General features: G+C 46.9%; 1 protein-coding gene across 1 annotated transcript in view; it reads left to right on the forward strand.

Annotated features, from left to right (window-relative positions):
• cand1 (cullin-associated and neddylation-dissociated 1) overlaps positions 1–15,755 on the forward strand; it is a 63,578-nt gene that overhangs the window by 45,078 nt on the left and 2,745 nt on the right. The window contains 11 exon segments of the mRNA XM_042317653.1: positions 4,622–4,740; positions 4,913–5,010; positions 5,224–5,486; positions 5,657–6,030; positions 6,695–6,850; positions 7,860–7,955; positions 8,806–9,026; positions 9,169–9,344; positions 9,560–9,655; positions 12,331–12,500; positions 14,597–14,761. Of these exon segments, the coding sequence (XP_042173587.1) occupies positions 4,622–4,740; positions 4,913–5,010; positions 5,224–5,486; positions 5,657–6,030; positions 6,695–6,850; positions 7,860–7,955; positions 8,806–9,026; positions 9,169–9,344; positions 9,560–9,655; positions 12,331–12,500; positions 14,597–14,761 (1,934 nt within the window).

The raw sequence follows: 15,755 nt of genomic DNA on the forward strand, positions 1-15,755 counted from the left end.
CACCACCCCGTTCATAAAAATGTTTTGCTTTTACAGACAGTGAGTCATGTGGCCGTGGCTTCCTATATAAAACAGGCAGGCATCGAGACATTCAGTTACTGTTCCATTAGGATGGGTAACCTACTATATAAAGCACACAGGCATCAGGGCATTCAGTTAATGTTCCATTAGAATGGGTAACCTACTATATGAAACAGGCAGGCATCAAGGCATTCAGTTACTGTTCCATTAGAATGGGTAACCTACTATATGAAACAGGCAGGCATCAAGGCATTCAGTTACTGTTCCATTAGAATGGGTAACCTACTATATAAAGCACACAGGCATCCAGTTACTGTTCCATTAGAATGGGTAACCTACTATATAAAGCAGACAGGCATCGAGACATTCAGTTACTGTTCCATTAGAATGGGTAACCTACTATATGAAACAGGCAGGCATCAAGGCATTCAGTTACTGTTCCATTAGAATGGGTAACCTACTATATAAAGCACACAGGCATCAGGGCATTCAGTTATGCTTCTACACCTGCGTTGCTTGCTGTTTGGGGTTTTAGGCTGGGTTTCTGTACAGCACTTTGAGATATCAGCTGATGTACGAAGGGCTATATAAATACATTTGATTTGATTTTGATTTGAGTTACTGTTCCATTAGAATAGGTAACCTACTATAAAAAGCACACAGGCATCGGGGCATTTAGTTACTGTTCCTTTAGAATAACCTAAGGTGTGACGGTTATAGTATCTCAAACGGCCTCCTGGAGTTTTCACGCACGACAGTGTCTAGGGTTTACAGAAAACGGTGCCACAAACAAAAAACATCCAGTCAGCGGCAGTCCTGTGGGTGGGAACAGCTCGTTGATGAGATGTCCAAGGAGAATTACAAGAATCATGCAAGCTAACAGGTGGAACACAAACAGGAAAATAACGGCTCACAACTCACAACTTGTCGGTCCTTGTCACCGATTGGCTATTGCAGCAGACGACCACCCTGGGTTCCTATCAGCTAAAAACAAGAAAAAGCTGCTCCATTGGGAGGGCCATCACCAACACTGGACAACTGAAGAGTGGAGAAACACCAATTTGAGCAATGTTTCAGTGCCCTGAAGAATTCAGGCTGTTCTGGAGGCAGAGGGGGGTCTGACTCGGTACTAGATGGGTGTATTGAATGTGAATCTGAAATTTTTTTTTTTTTGTCACCCCAGACACACACACACACACACACACGAGGCTGGAAGCAGCGTTGGATCAGCTACAGAGCTACATTTGCCCTGGAGCATCTCTTGCTCAAGGGCACAATGGCAGTAGTTGGCACCCTGAGATTCTGATCTCACTCCTGCCAGACGTTTACCCCGGGCCAGCCTGGGCTCTCACCCAACATCTCTGTGCTGGTCCCAGGAACAAAGCTCCCGTCCTGGGTACGTTCTTCAGCCTCATCCATCTGGTCTGGAGGTCACTCTCTCTCTCTCTCTGACGGAGGCTGACTGACTCACACTGTTTTTGGGTTCTTATGAAGCTATGACATTAAATGCCTTTCACGTCTTAGTGGAATGAGAGTTATTGAGTTGACAGGAAATATGCTGAAGTAGAAAGTTAATTATTTGACCCAGTCAACGTGTTACCCTAGAGGAATAGATAGATTGATATTTGGACTGGGGACAGCAAGGAGGAGTCAGGCCAGGTAGTCCTGAGGCATGGTTCTAGGGCTCAGGTCCTCCAAGAGCGAAAGAAAGAGAATTAGAGAGAGCATACTTAAATTCACACAGGACACCGGATAGGACAGGAGAAGTACTCCAGATATAACAAACTGACCCTAGCACCCCGACACATGAACTACTGTAGCATAAATACTGGAGGCTGAGACGGGAGGGGTCAGGAGACACTGTGGCTCCATCCGATGATACCCTCAGAACAGGGCCAAACAGGAAGGATATAACCCCACCCACTTTGCCAAAGCACAGCCCCCACACCACTAGAGGGATATCTTCAACCACCAACTTACCATCCTGAGACAAGGCCGAGTATAGCCCACAAAGATCTCCGCCATGGCACAACTCAGGGGGGGGGGGGCGCCAACCCAGACAGGAAGATCACATCAGTGACTCAACCCACTCAAGTGACGCACCCCTCCTAGGGACGGCATGAAAGAGCACCAGTAAGCCAGTGACTCAGCCCCTGTAATAAGGTTAGAGGCATAGAATCCCAGTGGAAAGAGGGGAACCGGCCAGGCAGAGACAGCAAGGGCGGTTCGTTGCTCCAGAGCCTTTCCGTTCACCTTCCCACTCCTGGGCCAGACTACACTCAATCATATGACCCACTGAAGAGATGAGTCTTCAGTAAAGACTTGAAGGTTGAGACCGAGTTTGCGTCTCTGACATGGGTTGGCAGACCGTTCCATAAAAATGGAGCTCTATAGGAGAAAGCCCTGACTCCAGCTGTTTGCTTAGAAATTCTAGGGACAATTAGGAGGCCTGCGTCTTGTGACCGTAGCGTACGTGTAGGTATGTACGGCAGGACCAAATCAGAGAGATGGGGTAGGAGCAAGTCCATGTAATGCTTTGTAGGTTAGCAGTAAAACCTTGAAATCAGCCCTTGCTTTGACAGGAAGCCAGTGTAGAGAGGCTAGCACTGGAGTAATATGATCAAATTTTTTGGTTCTAGTCAGGATTCTAGCAGCCGTATTTAGCACTAACTGAAGTTTATTTAGTGCTTTATCCGGGTAGCCGGAAAGTAGAGCATTGCAGTAGTCTAACCTAGAAGTAACAAAAGCATGTATTAATTTTTCTGCATCATTTTTGGACAAAGTTTCTGATTTTTGCAATGTTACGTAGATGGAAAAAAAGCTGTCCTTGAAACAGTCTTGATATGTTCTTCAAAAGAGAGATCAGGGTCCAGAGTAACGCCGAGGTCCTTCAGTTTTATTTGAGACGACTGTACAACCATTAAGATGAATTGTCAGATTCAACAGAAGATCTCTTTGTTTCTTGGGACCCTAGAGGAATAGATAGATTGATATTTGACCTAGTCAACGTGTTACCCTAGAGGAATAGATTGGTAGTTTTGCATGTTGTTATTGTAGGTTGCAGCCATAGTGTCTTTCTTTCCCTTTAGACAAACACAAGTGATTTATCACGGCTGGTTCAGAGGTAAATGGCATACGTCAAAAGGCAACAGAGAAGATTTAATAACTTGTTCTGTCCTTTCTAAATGACCTTTTTTGGGGAGGAACCCGTTTTTCTCGTTTCACCCAATATGCTCCTCCTCCCCAATAGTACCACTGCACTGCTTCAGTACCCCACAGCTGATACAATGGGATTATTTTAGGATCAATTACAACAAGAAGCTTTCTGGTTATTTTGTGTTTTCTCCTTCCCTGAATTCACCAGGTGAGTGGAGGATCTGAAAGAGGCTGGTCATCAGCCTGTTGTATTGACTCTCTCACTGGGAACCTTCCCCTGGTCGTATTGACTCTCTCACTGGGAACCTTCCCCTGGTCGTATTGACTCTCTCACTGGGAACCTTCCCCCTGGTCGTATTGACTCTCTCACTGGGAACCTTCCCCCTGGTCGTATTGACTCTCTCTCACTGGGAACCTTCCCCCTGGTCGTATTGACTCTCTCACTGGGAACCTTCCCCCTGGTCGTATTGACTCTCTCTCACTGGGAACCTTCCCCCTGGTCGTATTGACTCTCTCTCACTGGGAACCTTCCCCCTGGTCGTATTGACTCTCTCTCACTGGGAACCTTCCCCTGGTCGTATTGACTCTCTCTCACTGGGAACCTTCCCCCTGGTCGTATTGACTCTCTCTCACTGGGAACCTTCCCCCTCGTATTGACTCTCTCTCACTGGGAACCTTCCCCCTGGTCGTATTGACTCTCTCTCACTGGGAACCTTCCCCCTGGTCGTGACTCTCTCTCACTGGGAACCTTCCCCTGGTCTCTCTCTCTCACTGGGAACCTTCCCCTGGTCGTATTGACTCTCTCTCACTGGGAACCTTCCCCCTGGTCGTATTGATTGACTCTCTCACTGGGAACCTTCCCCTGGTCACTGGGAACCTTCCCCTGGTCGTATTGACTCTCTCTCACTGGGAACCTTCCCCTGGTCGTATTGACTCTCTCTCACTGGGAACCTTCCCCTGGTCGTGACTCTCTCTCACTGACTCTCTCTCACTGGGAACCTTCCCCTGGTCGTATTGACTCTCTCTCACTGGGAACCTTTGTCTGACTCTCTCACTGGGAACCTTCCCCCTGGTCGTATTGACTCTCTCTCACTGGGAACCTTCCCCCTGGTCGTATTGACTCTCTCTCACTGGGAACCTTCCCCCTGGCTGTATTGACTCTCACACTGGGAACCTTTTTATTTTTAGTAAAGAAGCTCTGTTATTTTCTGTTCCCTGAAACACGGTTCAGGTTTCTGACCTCACCAGCACCTCCTAGACTCGTTCCTTTTAATATTCTAATTCATTGGGCCAGTTTCCCGGACACACGTTCCACCCAGTCCTGGACTAAAACGCACTTTCAATGGAGGACCGAGTCTAGGAATAGACTTCATCTGTGTCTGAGAAACCCTCCCTACAATGTGCATATTGACTAAACTAACCTCCTCTCTCTCTCTCCTAACAGGAATCATCTTCTCTCTCAACGACAAGTCCAGCTCGTCCAACCTGAAGATCGATGCCCTGTCCTGTCTGTATGTGGTCCTGTGTAATCACCAGCCCCAAGTCTTCCACCCTCATGTCCAGGTGGGGTAATAGGACTGATGTTGATCATATCATGGATCATCAGTGCTCTTGAAATAGTCTCAGAACTCTCACTGAGGGGGTCCATCCACAATTTTTTTATTTATCTGTCAAATGTCTTTGTCAATTGTGAAGTGACACTTGAATAAACTTGTCTAACCGTTGACCTCCACAGGCCCTGGTGCCACCCGTGGTGGCGTGTGTAGGAGACCCCTTCTATAAGATCACCTCTGAGGCCCTGCTGGTCAGCCAACAGCTGGTCAAGGTCATCAGGTAAGGTTATCCATTGTAATAATACACGTGTATTGATGTGTTCTCTTGTTTAGTAGAATAACTACACGGTTTACCAGAGGTAACTTCAGTTAAGTGGTTGCTTTTTTTCAATCCATCTGTACGTTTATTTTTTTTTAAATTCTGTTTTAATCTGCTGCAACCTCGTGGCCCAGTATGGGACAATGAATCTTTTGTCAATGTGAAACTTCTCAGACCTCTGGACCAGCCGGAGAGGGACACCTTTGATGCTTCTCCCTACATCACTGACCTCTTCACCTGCACCATCAAACGCCTCAAGGCTGCCGACATCGACCAGGAAGTGAAAGAGAGGGCCATTTCCTGTATGGGTCAGATCATCTGTAACCTAGGAGACAGCCTGGGGGACGACCTCCCTGGGACGCTGCACATCTTCCTGGAGCGACTGAAGAATGAGATTACCAGATTGACGACGGTCAAGGCCCTCACGCTCATCGCAGGTCGGGAGGGGATGATGTTGAGAAGTCCATACTGCGAATTTTCAGAATCTGTCAAGGGCTGATCTTAATGGCTTAACAATTTGTTTACTAATAAATCAGTTACCCTGCTAGATATGTGTGTGTGTGTGTGTGTATATACTTTTCATACTTGCTCTCCTCCCTAATCACAGGCTCCACGTTGAAGATCGACCTTCGACCTATCCTCGACGAGGCGGTGCCCATCCTGGCGTCGTTCCTGCGTAAGAACCAGCGGGCGCTGAAACTGAGCACCCTGGCCGCGTTGGACATCCTGGTGAAGAACTACAGCGACAGCGTGACTCCGGCCATGATCGACGCGGTGCTGGCCGAGCTGCCTCCGCTGATCAGCGAGAGCGACATGCACGTGTCCCAGATGGTCATCAGCTTCCTGACCACCCTGGCCCGGGTCCACCCTCTCTCCCTGGCTAAGATCGGGGGGTCGTCCATCCTCTCGGAGCTCATCTCTCTGGTCAGGTCTCCTCTGCTGCAGGGAGGGGCCCTCAGTGCCATGCTAGAGTTCTTCCAGGTATCTATGGTTACCAGTTCCAGTTTGAACAGATAAGGGAATGATATCTAAACGTCTAGGACAGCGGGTGGATGAGTTCAATTGAGGTACTGTGTTCGTAAAATAGTTTGAGAACCGCTTGTAAAATCAGCTAAAAGATGATCAGGTTCTACTTTGTCCCTAATAGATGATCAGGTAGTTAGGGCTTACCTTGTCCCTAATAGATCTATAGATTCTCAAACTGTCAACCTCATATCTAGAAGTGTCACTGCTCAATGTTAATTTATTAAACACCCCTCTCTGACCAAGCAGTATTGTAGCACTCAGTAAATTGTATTCTTTTCTTCGGGCTCTGGTGGGTACCTGGACATCCTCTCTGGGTTAGGGTTCTATTACTGTGTCCTCTCCCAGGCTCTGGTGGTTACTGGGACATCCTCTCTGGGTTAGGGTTGTATTACTGTGTCCTCTCCCAGGCTCTCGTGGGTACTGGGACATCCTCTCTGGGTTAGGGTTGTGTTTTACTGTGTCCTTTCCCAGGCTCTGGTGTGTACCGGGACATCCTCTCTGGGTTAGGGTTGTATTAAAAGCTGTGTTACTGTGTCCTCTCCCAGGCTCTGGTGTGTACCGGGACATCCTCTCTGGGTTAGGGTTGTATTAAAAGCTGTGTTACTGTGTCCTCTCCCAGGCTCTGGTGGGTACCGGGACATCCTCTCTGGGTTACATGGACCTGCTCCGTATGCTGACCGGTCCAGTCTACGCCCAGAGTGCTGCTCTAACACACAAACAGTCCTACTACTCTATCGCTAAATGTGTGGCCGCCCTGACCCGCGCCTGTCCTGATGTAGGTTCACTGTTCTGCTGACCTTCCTGTGTTATGTTTGTATTTATGTTCTCCTGGACTTTCAGACCTCCTTCCTGTGTTCTGTTCTCCTGAAGGACTTTCAGACCTCCTTCCTGTGTTCTGTTCTCCTGAAGGACTTTCAGTCCTCCTTCCTGTGTTCTGTTCTACTGAAGGACATTCAGACCTCCTTCCTGTGTTCTGTTCTCCTGAAGGACATTCAGACCTCCTTCCTGTGTTCTGTTCCTTCCTGTGTTCTGTTCTCCTGAAGGACATTCAGACCTCCTTCCTGTGTTCTGTTCTCCTGAAGGACATTCAGACCTCCTTCCTGTGTTCTGTTCTCCTGAAGGACATTCAGACCTCCTTCCTGTGTTCTGTTCTCCTGAAGGACATTCAGACCTCCTTCCTGTGTTCTGTTCTCCTGAAGGACATTCAGACCTCCTTCCTGTGTTCTGTTGACCTCCTTCCTGTGTTCTGTTCTCCTGAAGGACATTCAGACCTCCTTCCTGTGTTCTGTTCTCCTGAAGGACATTCAGACCTCCTTCCTGTGTTCTGTTCTCCTGAAGGACATTCAGACCTCCTTCCTGTGTTCTGTTCTCCTGAAGGACATTCAGACATTCAGACCTCCTCCTTCCTGTGTTCTGTTCTCCTGAAGGACATTCAGACCTCCTTCCTGTGTTCTGTTCTCAGACCACCTTCCTGTGTTCTGATCCTGAAGGACATTCAGACCTCCTTCCTGTGTTCTGTTCTCCTGAAGGACATTCAGACCTCCTTCCTGTGTTCTGTTCTCCTGAAGGACATTCAGACCTCCTTCCTGTGTTCTGTTCTCCTGAAGGACATTTATTGCCTTTTTTTGTTTTGGTGTTTTTTTTTCAATCTCAGATTTTTGGTTTGATTATTTCCTCTTTTTTGTTTCTTTTGTTTGTTCATTATCTTAACATAATGTGATCACTGGGGGGTGCCCCTAAATACTTTTCCCATATTTTAAATAAAGTTTGATTTGTATTTGTAGGAGGGTCCTGCCGTGGTAGGCCAGTTCATCCAGGATGTGAAGAACTCTCGGTCGACAGACTCCATCAGACTGCTGGCCCTGCTGTCACTGGGAGAGGTGGGTCACACGTTTTTAAATAAAAAAATATTCAAATAAACAAAAGGTGTGTGTGCATGTCTAAGGCATTTTATGGTTGTGGGCCTCCCGAGTGGCGCAGTGGTCTAAGTAGCTGTGTCACTAGAGATTCTGGGTTCGAGTCCAGGCTCTGTCGTAGTCGGCCGCGACCGGGAGACCCATGAGGCGGCGCACAATCGGCCCAGTCGTCCGGGTTAGGGGAGGGTTTCGCCGGCAGTGATGTCCTTCGTCCCATCGTGCACTAGCGACTCCTGTGGCGGGCCGGGTGCAGTGCACGTTGACCCGGACGCCAGGTGTACGGTGTTTTCTCTGACACATTGGTGCAGTTTGCTTCCGGGGTTAAGTAGGCGTTGTGTGAAGAAGCAGTGCGGCTTGGTTGGGTTGTGTTTCGGGAGGACTCACAGCTCCTGACCTTCGCCTCTCCCGAGTCCGTACGGGAGTTGCAGCGATGAGACAAGACTGTAACTACCAATTGGATACCACAAAATTGGGGAGAAAAAGGGGTACAAAATGTTGAGTTTTACTGCTGCTGGTAGTGGGACTAATAGTGGGTTTGATGGTAGTGGGACTAATAGTGGGTTTGATGGTAGTGGGACCAATAGTGGGTTTGTTTGAGTGGGTTTGGTAGTGGGACCAATAGTGGGTTTGATGGTAGTGGGACCAATAGTGGGTTTGATGGTAGTGGGACCAATAGTGGGTTTGATGGTAGTGGGACCAAAAGTGGGTTTGATGGTAGTGGGACCAATAGTGGTGTTTAACTGTAGTAGGCTGGTATCAGATGTCGTGACTAGTATCAGTCGTGAAGGAATCATTCATAATGTCTCTGTGGTAGGTGGGACACCACGTAGACCTGAGCGGCCAACCAGAGCTCAAGACGGTCATCCTGGATGCCTTCTCTTCCTCCTCCGAAGAGGTCAAGTCTGCCGCATCCTACGCCCTGGGATCCATCGCCGTGGGCAACCTGCCAGAATACCTGCCCTTCGTTCTGGGGGAGATCTCGGGACAGCCCAAGAGGCAGTATCTGCTGCTACACTCGCTCAAAGAGATCATCAGGTAGGACAGTCCGGCGGGTTAGAGAGGTGTGGAACCCGAAAGGTTGCGGGTTCAAGTCCCGGGTCGGGTGACTGAACTGGCTAATTGCACGGGGTTGCTGTTTTCACCTTGGTGACCAAAATAGCGTCTCTGTTCTCTCCAGCTCGGCGTCTGTGACGGGTCTGAAACCCTACGTGGAGGGAGTATGGACCCTGCTGTTGAAGCACTGTGAGTGTGCCGAGGAGGGCACCAGGAACGTGGTAGCAGAATGTCTGGGGAAACTCACCCTCATAGACCCAGAAACCCTGCTGCCCAGACTTAAAGGATACCTGCTCTCAGGTGGGGGACAGAAACGCCCTGCTGGTTTTCATTGGCCCGTTTTGATTGACAAGACTTGATTAAAAAAAAAATATATATATATAAGATAATTTAAATACAGGTGGTTAATTGTGCATGATATGAATCATTCATGTAAAGAAATATGACCTCTGGGTATTAGTTTACTATGATATTGCAGGTATGTCATGTGACACATTAATATTTTCTGTTTCCAGGATCATCATATGCCAGAAGCTCAGTCGTGACAGCAGTGAAGTTCACCATCTCAGACCACCCACAGACAATAGACCCTCTCCTGAAAAACTGCATAGGTGTGTCTCATCTCTACTATGTAATCTATCCCATCGCTATCTACTGATAACCTGTCCTCTTTGACTACTGCTATGGTATCTATATCTGAATGTTGTTACCGAGACAGGCAGACTGCTATGGTATCTATATCTGAATGTTGTTACCGAGACAGGCAGACTGCTATGGTATCTATATCTGAATGTTGTTACCGAGACAGGCAGACTGCTATGGTATCTATATCTGAATGTTGTTACCGAGACAGGCAGACTGCTATGGTATCTATATCTGAATGTTGTTACCGAGACAGGCAGACTGCTATGGTATCTATATCTGAATGTTGTTACCGAGACAGGCAGACTGCTATGGTATCTATATCTGAATGTTGTTACCGAGACAGGCAGACTGCTATGGTATCTATATCTGAATGTTGTTACTGAGACAGGCAGACTGCTATGGTATCTATATCTGAATGTTGACGAGACAGGCAGACTGCTAGTATCTATATCCCGAGACAGGCAGACTGCTATGGTATATATCTGAAGCAGACAGGCAGACTGCTATGGTATCTATATCTGAATGTTGTTACCGAGACAGGCAGACTGCTTGTATCTATATCTGAATGTTTTCGAGACACATTTTGTTATCTGAATGTTGTTACGAGACAGGCAGACTGCTATATCTAAAATGTTGATTAAGACTGCTATGGTATCTATATCTGAATGTTGTTACCGAGACAGGCCTATGGTATCTATATCTCGAGACAGGCAGACTGCTATGGTATCTATATCTGAATGTTGTTACCGAGACAGGCAGACTAATGACATCTATATCTGAATGTTGTTACCGAGACAGGCAGACTGCTATGGTATCTATATCTGAATGTTGTTACCGAGACAGGCAGATAATGACATACAATACCCCATCTAATGACATAGCCCCCGGCACAGACTTACAGCATAAATACAGTACATTCAGAAAGTATTCAATGACTTTTTCCACATTTTGTTACGTTATAGCCTTACTAAAATTGATTAAATATTATCACAATACCCCATAATGACATCACAATACCCCATAATGGCATCACAATACCCCATAATGACATTTTTACAATTGTAGAAAAAATAAAAAATGAAAATATAACATTTACATCAGTATTCAGACCCTTTACTCAGTACTTTGTTGAAGCACCTTTGGCAACGATTACAGCCTTCAGTCTTCTTGGGTTTGGGTTTCTCTGCAGATCCTCCCAAGCTCTGTCAGGTTGGATGGGAAGCGTTGCTGCACAGCTATTTTCAGGTTTCTCCAGAGATGTTCGATCGGGTTCAAGTCCGGGCTCTGGCTGGGCCACTAAAGAACATTCAGAGACTTGTCCCGAAGCCACTCCTGCGTTGTCTTGGCTGTGTGCTTAGGGTCGCTGTCCTGTTGGAAGGTGAACCTTCACCCCAGTCTGAGGTCCTGAGCGCTCTGGAGCAGGTTTTCATCAAGGATCTCTCTGTACTTTGCTCCGTTCATTTTTCCCTCGATCCTGACTAGTCTCCCAGTCCCTGCTGCTGAAAAACATCCCCACAGCATGATGCTGCCACCACTATGCTTCACCGTAGGGATGGTGCCAGGTTTCCTCCAGACGTGACGCTTGGCATTCAGGCCAAAGAGTTCAATCTTGGTTTCATCAGACCAGACAAATCATGTTTCTCATGGTCTGAGAGTGTTTAGGTGACTTTTGGGAAACTTCAAGTGGGCCGTCATGTGCCTTTTACTGAGAAGTGGCTTCCGTCTGGCCACTCTACCATAAAGGCCTGATTGATGGAGTGCTGCAGAGATGGCTGTCCTTCTGGAACTGTGGAGCTCTGTCAGAGTGACCATCTTGCTCTTCTCCCTGACCAAGGCCCTTCTCCCCTGATTGCTCAGTTGGGCCTCGTGGCCAGCTCTAGGAAGAGTCTTGGTGGTTCCAAATGTCTTCCATTTCAGAATGATGGAGAATGCTGCAGAAATTGTCCCCTTTCCCAGATCTAGGAAGAGTCTTGGTGGTTCCAAACGTCTTCCATTTCAGAATGATGGAGGCCACTGTGTTCCTGGGGACCTTCAATGCTGCATAAATGGTCCCCTTTCCCAAATCTGTTCCTCTACACAATCGTGTCTCGGAGAATTTACGGACAATTCCCCTTCCCAGACCTCCATGGCTTGGTTTTTGCTCTGACATGCACTATCAAATGTAGGACCTTATATAGACAGGAGTGTGCCTTTCCAAATCATGTCCAATCAATTGAATTTACCACAGTTGGACTCCAAGTTGTAGAAACATCTCAAGGATGATCAAGGGAAACAGGATGCACCCGAGCTCAATTTTGAGTCTTATAGCAAAGGGTCTGAATACTTATGTAAATAAGGTATTTGTAATAAATTAGCTAAAATTTGTAAACCTGTTTTGACTTTGCTATGATGGGGTATTGTGTGTAGATTGATGAGGGGATATTTATTGAATCCATTAAGGCTGTAATGTAACAAAATGTGGAACAAGGGGAAGGGGTCTGAATACTTTGATAATTCACTGTACTGGAGACCGAGACTGTTTTTACTGAGACAGACTGAGGAAATAGACGAGAGGAGCTTTTCATTTGACTTGTCGTATTACTGATGTTCATTGTACATGTGAAAGGTTCATTGTGACCGACTGTGTTGTTCTGTATTCCAGGTGACTTCTTGAAGACGTTGGAGGACCCGGACCTGAACGTGCGGCGGGTTGCCCTGGTAACCTTCAACTCCGCAGCCCATAATAAGCCCTCTCTCATCAGAGACCTACTGGATACGGTCCTGCCACACCTCTACAACGAGACCAAAGTCCGCAAGGAACTCATCAGAGAGGTACGGGACGAACCAAGCGGATGTTCCTCTCCTTTTCTGCTTCAGTATTCACACATTCTGTCGTTCTTCATCTACTCTTCCCTTGTTTTCTGTTTTCTCTAGGTGGACATTGCTTTCATTGGTCCTTCCTGCCTTCCTTCCTGCCTTCCTTCCTGCCTTCCTTCCTGCCTTCCTTCCTTTGTCTGTTATCCTTTTGTCATTCTTCATCTACTCTTCCCATGTTTTCTGTTATCTCTAGGTGGACATTGCTTTCATTGGTCCTTCCTTCCTTCCTTCCTGCCTTCTTGCCTTCCTTCCTGCCTTCTTGCCTTCCTTCCTTTGTCTGTTGTCATTCTTCATCTACTCTTCCCTTGTTTTCTGTTATCCCTAGGTTGACATTGGTCCTTCCTGCCTTCCTTCCTGCCTTCCTTCCTGCCTTCCTACCTTCCTTCCTTCCTTCCTTTGTCTGTTATCCTTCTGTCGTTCTTCATCTACTCTTCCCATGTTTTCTGTTATCCCTAGGTTGACATGGCTTTCATTGGTGCTTCACCTCCTTTTTCCTCCTTTCCTTCCTACTTTTGTCTGTTATCCTTCCTTTCGTGTTTTGTTGTTTTTAAGTTTTATTGACAAAGGATTTACTTGCAATTCTTGTCCTCTGTCGTCATTCCTTTTAGTTGAGTTACTTTAGATAAGAGGGTCTTCTAAATGTGTTGTCTTCTCCCCCAGGTTGAGTTACTTTAGATAAGAGGGTCTTTAAATGTGTTGTCTTCTCCCCCAGGTTGAGTTACTTTAGATAAGAGGGTCTTCTCTTCTCCCCAGGTTGAGTTACTTTAGATAAGAGGGTCTTCTAAATGTGAAGTCTTCTCCCCCCAGGTTGAGTTACTTTAGATAAGAGGGTCTTCTCCCCCAGGTTGAGTTACTTTAGATAAGAGGGTCTTCTCCCCCAGGTTGAGTTACTTTAGATAAGAGGGTCTTCTCCCCCAGGTTGAGTTACTTTAGATAAGAGGGTCTTCTCCCCCAGGTTGAGTTACTTTAGATAAGAGGGTCTTCTAAATGTCCCCCAGGTTGTCTTTCCCCCAGGTTGAGTTACTTTAGATAAGAGGGTCTTCTCCCCCAGGTTGAGTTACTTTAGATAAGAGGGTCTTCTCCCCCAGGTTGAGATACTTTAGATAAGAGGGTCTTCTAAATGTAATGTCTTCTCCCCCAGGTTGAGTTACTTTAGATAAGAGGGTCTTCTCCCCCAGGTTGAGTTACTTTAGATAAGAGGGTCTTCTCCCCCAGGTTGAGTTACTTTAGATAAGAGGGTCTTCTCTTCCCCCAGGTTGAGTTACTTTAGATAAGAGGGTCTTTTAAATGTCTTCTCCCCCAGGTTGTTAGATAAGAGGGTCTTCCCCCAGGTTGAGTTACTTTAGATAAGAGGGTCTTCAGGTTAACTTTGTAAGTTGTCTTCTCCCCCCCAGGTTGAGTTACTTTAGATAAGAGGGTCTTCTAAATGTGTTGTCTTCTCCCCCAGTTTACTTTAGATAAGAGGGTCTTCCCCCAGGTTGAGTTACTTTAGATAAGAGGGTCTTCTCCCCCAGGTTGAGTTACTTTAGATAAGAGGGTCTTCCCCCAGGTTGAGTTACTTTAGATAAGAGGGTCTTCTCCCCCAGGTTGAGTTACTTTAGATAAGAGGGTCTTCTACTTTAATGTGATGTCTTCTCCCCCAGGTTGAGTTACTTTAGATAAGAGGGTCTTCTCCCCAGGTTGAGTTACTTTAGATAAGAGGGTCTTCTCCCCCAGGTTGAGTTACTTTAGATAAGAGGGTCTTCTCCCCCAGGTTGAGTTACTTTAGATAAGAGGGTCTTCTCCCCCAGGTTGAGTTACTTTAGATAAGAGGGTCTTCTTAATGTAGATGTCTTCTCCCCCAGGTTGAGTTACTTTAGATAGAGAGGGTCTTCTCCCCAGGTTGAGTTACTTTAGATAAGAGGGTCTTCTTAATGACCTGTCTTCTCCCCAGGTTGAGATGGGTCCGTTTGAAACACAGTGGATGAGGGTCTTCTTAATGACCTGTCTTCCCCAGGTTGAGATGGGTCCGTTTAAACACAGTGGATGAGGGTCTTCTTAATGTCCCCCAGGTTGAGATGGGTCCCTTTAAACACACAGTGGACGATGGTCTGGACATAAGGAAGGCAGCGTTTGAGTGCATGTACACACTCCTGGACAGCTGTCTAGACAGACTAGACATCTTTGAGTTCCTCAACCATGTAGAAGACGGACTCAAGGACCATTACGACATCAAGGTATCCTGAACAGCTTCCTGACAGGACTCCGTTATGTTTTAACAATAGCCTGCCTGGAGAGAGAGGTAGTCTGTATGTAGATCAGACAACAGGAGAGAGAGAGGGATAGTCTGTATGTAGATCAGACAACCGGAGGGAGAGAGAGGTAGTCTGTATGTAGATCAGACAACAGGAGGGAGAGAGAGGTAGTCTGTATGTAGATCAGACAACAGGAGGGAGAGAGAGGTAGTCTGTATGTAGATTAGACAACAGGAGGGAGGGAGGTAGATCAGAAAACAGGAGAGAGGGAGTAGATCAGAAAACGGAGGAGAGAGGGATGTAGATCAGAAAACAGGAGAGAGGGAGGTAGATCAGAAAAGAGGTAGTCTGTATGTAGATCAGACAGGAGGGAAGAGATCCAGTAGTCTGATGTAGATCAGAAAACAGGAGGAGAGAGAGGTAGATGTAGATCAGACAACAGGAGAGAGGGAGGTAGATCAGACAACAGGAGAGAGGGAGGTAGATCAGACAACAGGAGAGAGGGAGGTAGATCAGACAACAGGAGAGAGGGAGGTAGATCAGAAAACAGGAGAGAGGGAGGTAGATGAGACAACAGGAGAGAGGGAGGTAGATCAGACAACAGGAGAGAGGGAGGTAGATCAGACAACAGGAGAGAGGGAGGTAGATGAGAAGACAACAGGAGAGAGGGAGGTAGATGAGACAACAGGAGAGAGGGAGGTAGATGAGACAACAGGAGAGAGGTGGTCTGGTAGATCAGACAACAGGAGAGAGGTGGTCTGTATGTAGATCAGACAACAGGAGAGAGGTGGTCTGTATGTAGATCAGTCAACAGGAGAGAGGTGGGAGGTAGATCAGACAACAGGAGAGAGAGGGAGTCTGTATGTAGATCAGACAACAGGAGAGGGAGGTGGTCTGTATGTAGATCAGACAACAGGGAGAGAGGTGGTCTGATGAGATCAGTCAACAGGAGAGAGGGAGGTAGATGAGACAACAG

Source organism: Oncorhynchus tshawytscha, unplaced genomic scaffold, assembly GCF_018296145.1.
Source record: "Oncorhynchus tshawytscha isolate Ot180627B unplaced genomic scaffold, Otsh_v2.0 Un_contig_2763_pilon_pilon, whole genome shotgun sequence".
In the NCBI taxonomy this organism is placed as follows: domain Eukaryota; kingdom Metazoa; phylum Chordata; class Actinopteri; order Salmoniformes; family Salmonidae; genus Oncorhynchus; species Oncorhynchus tshawytscha.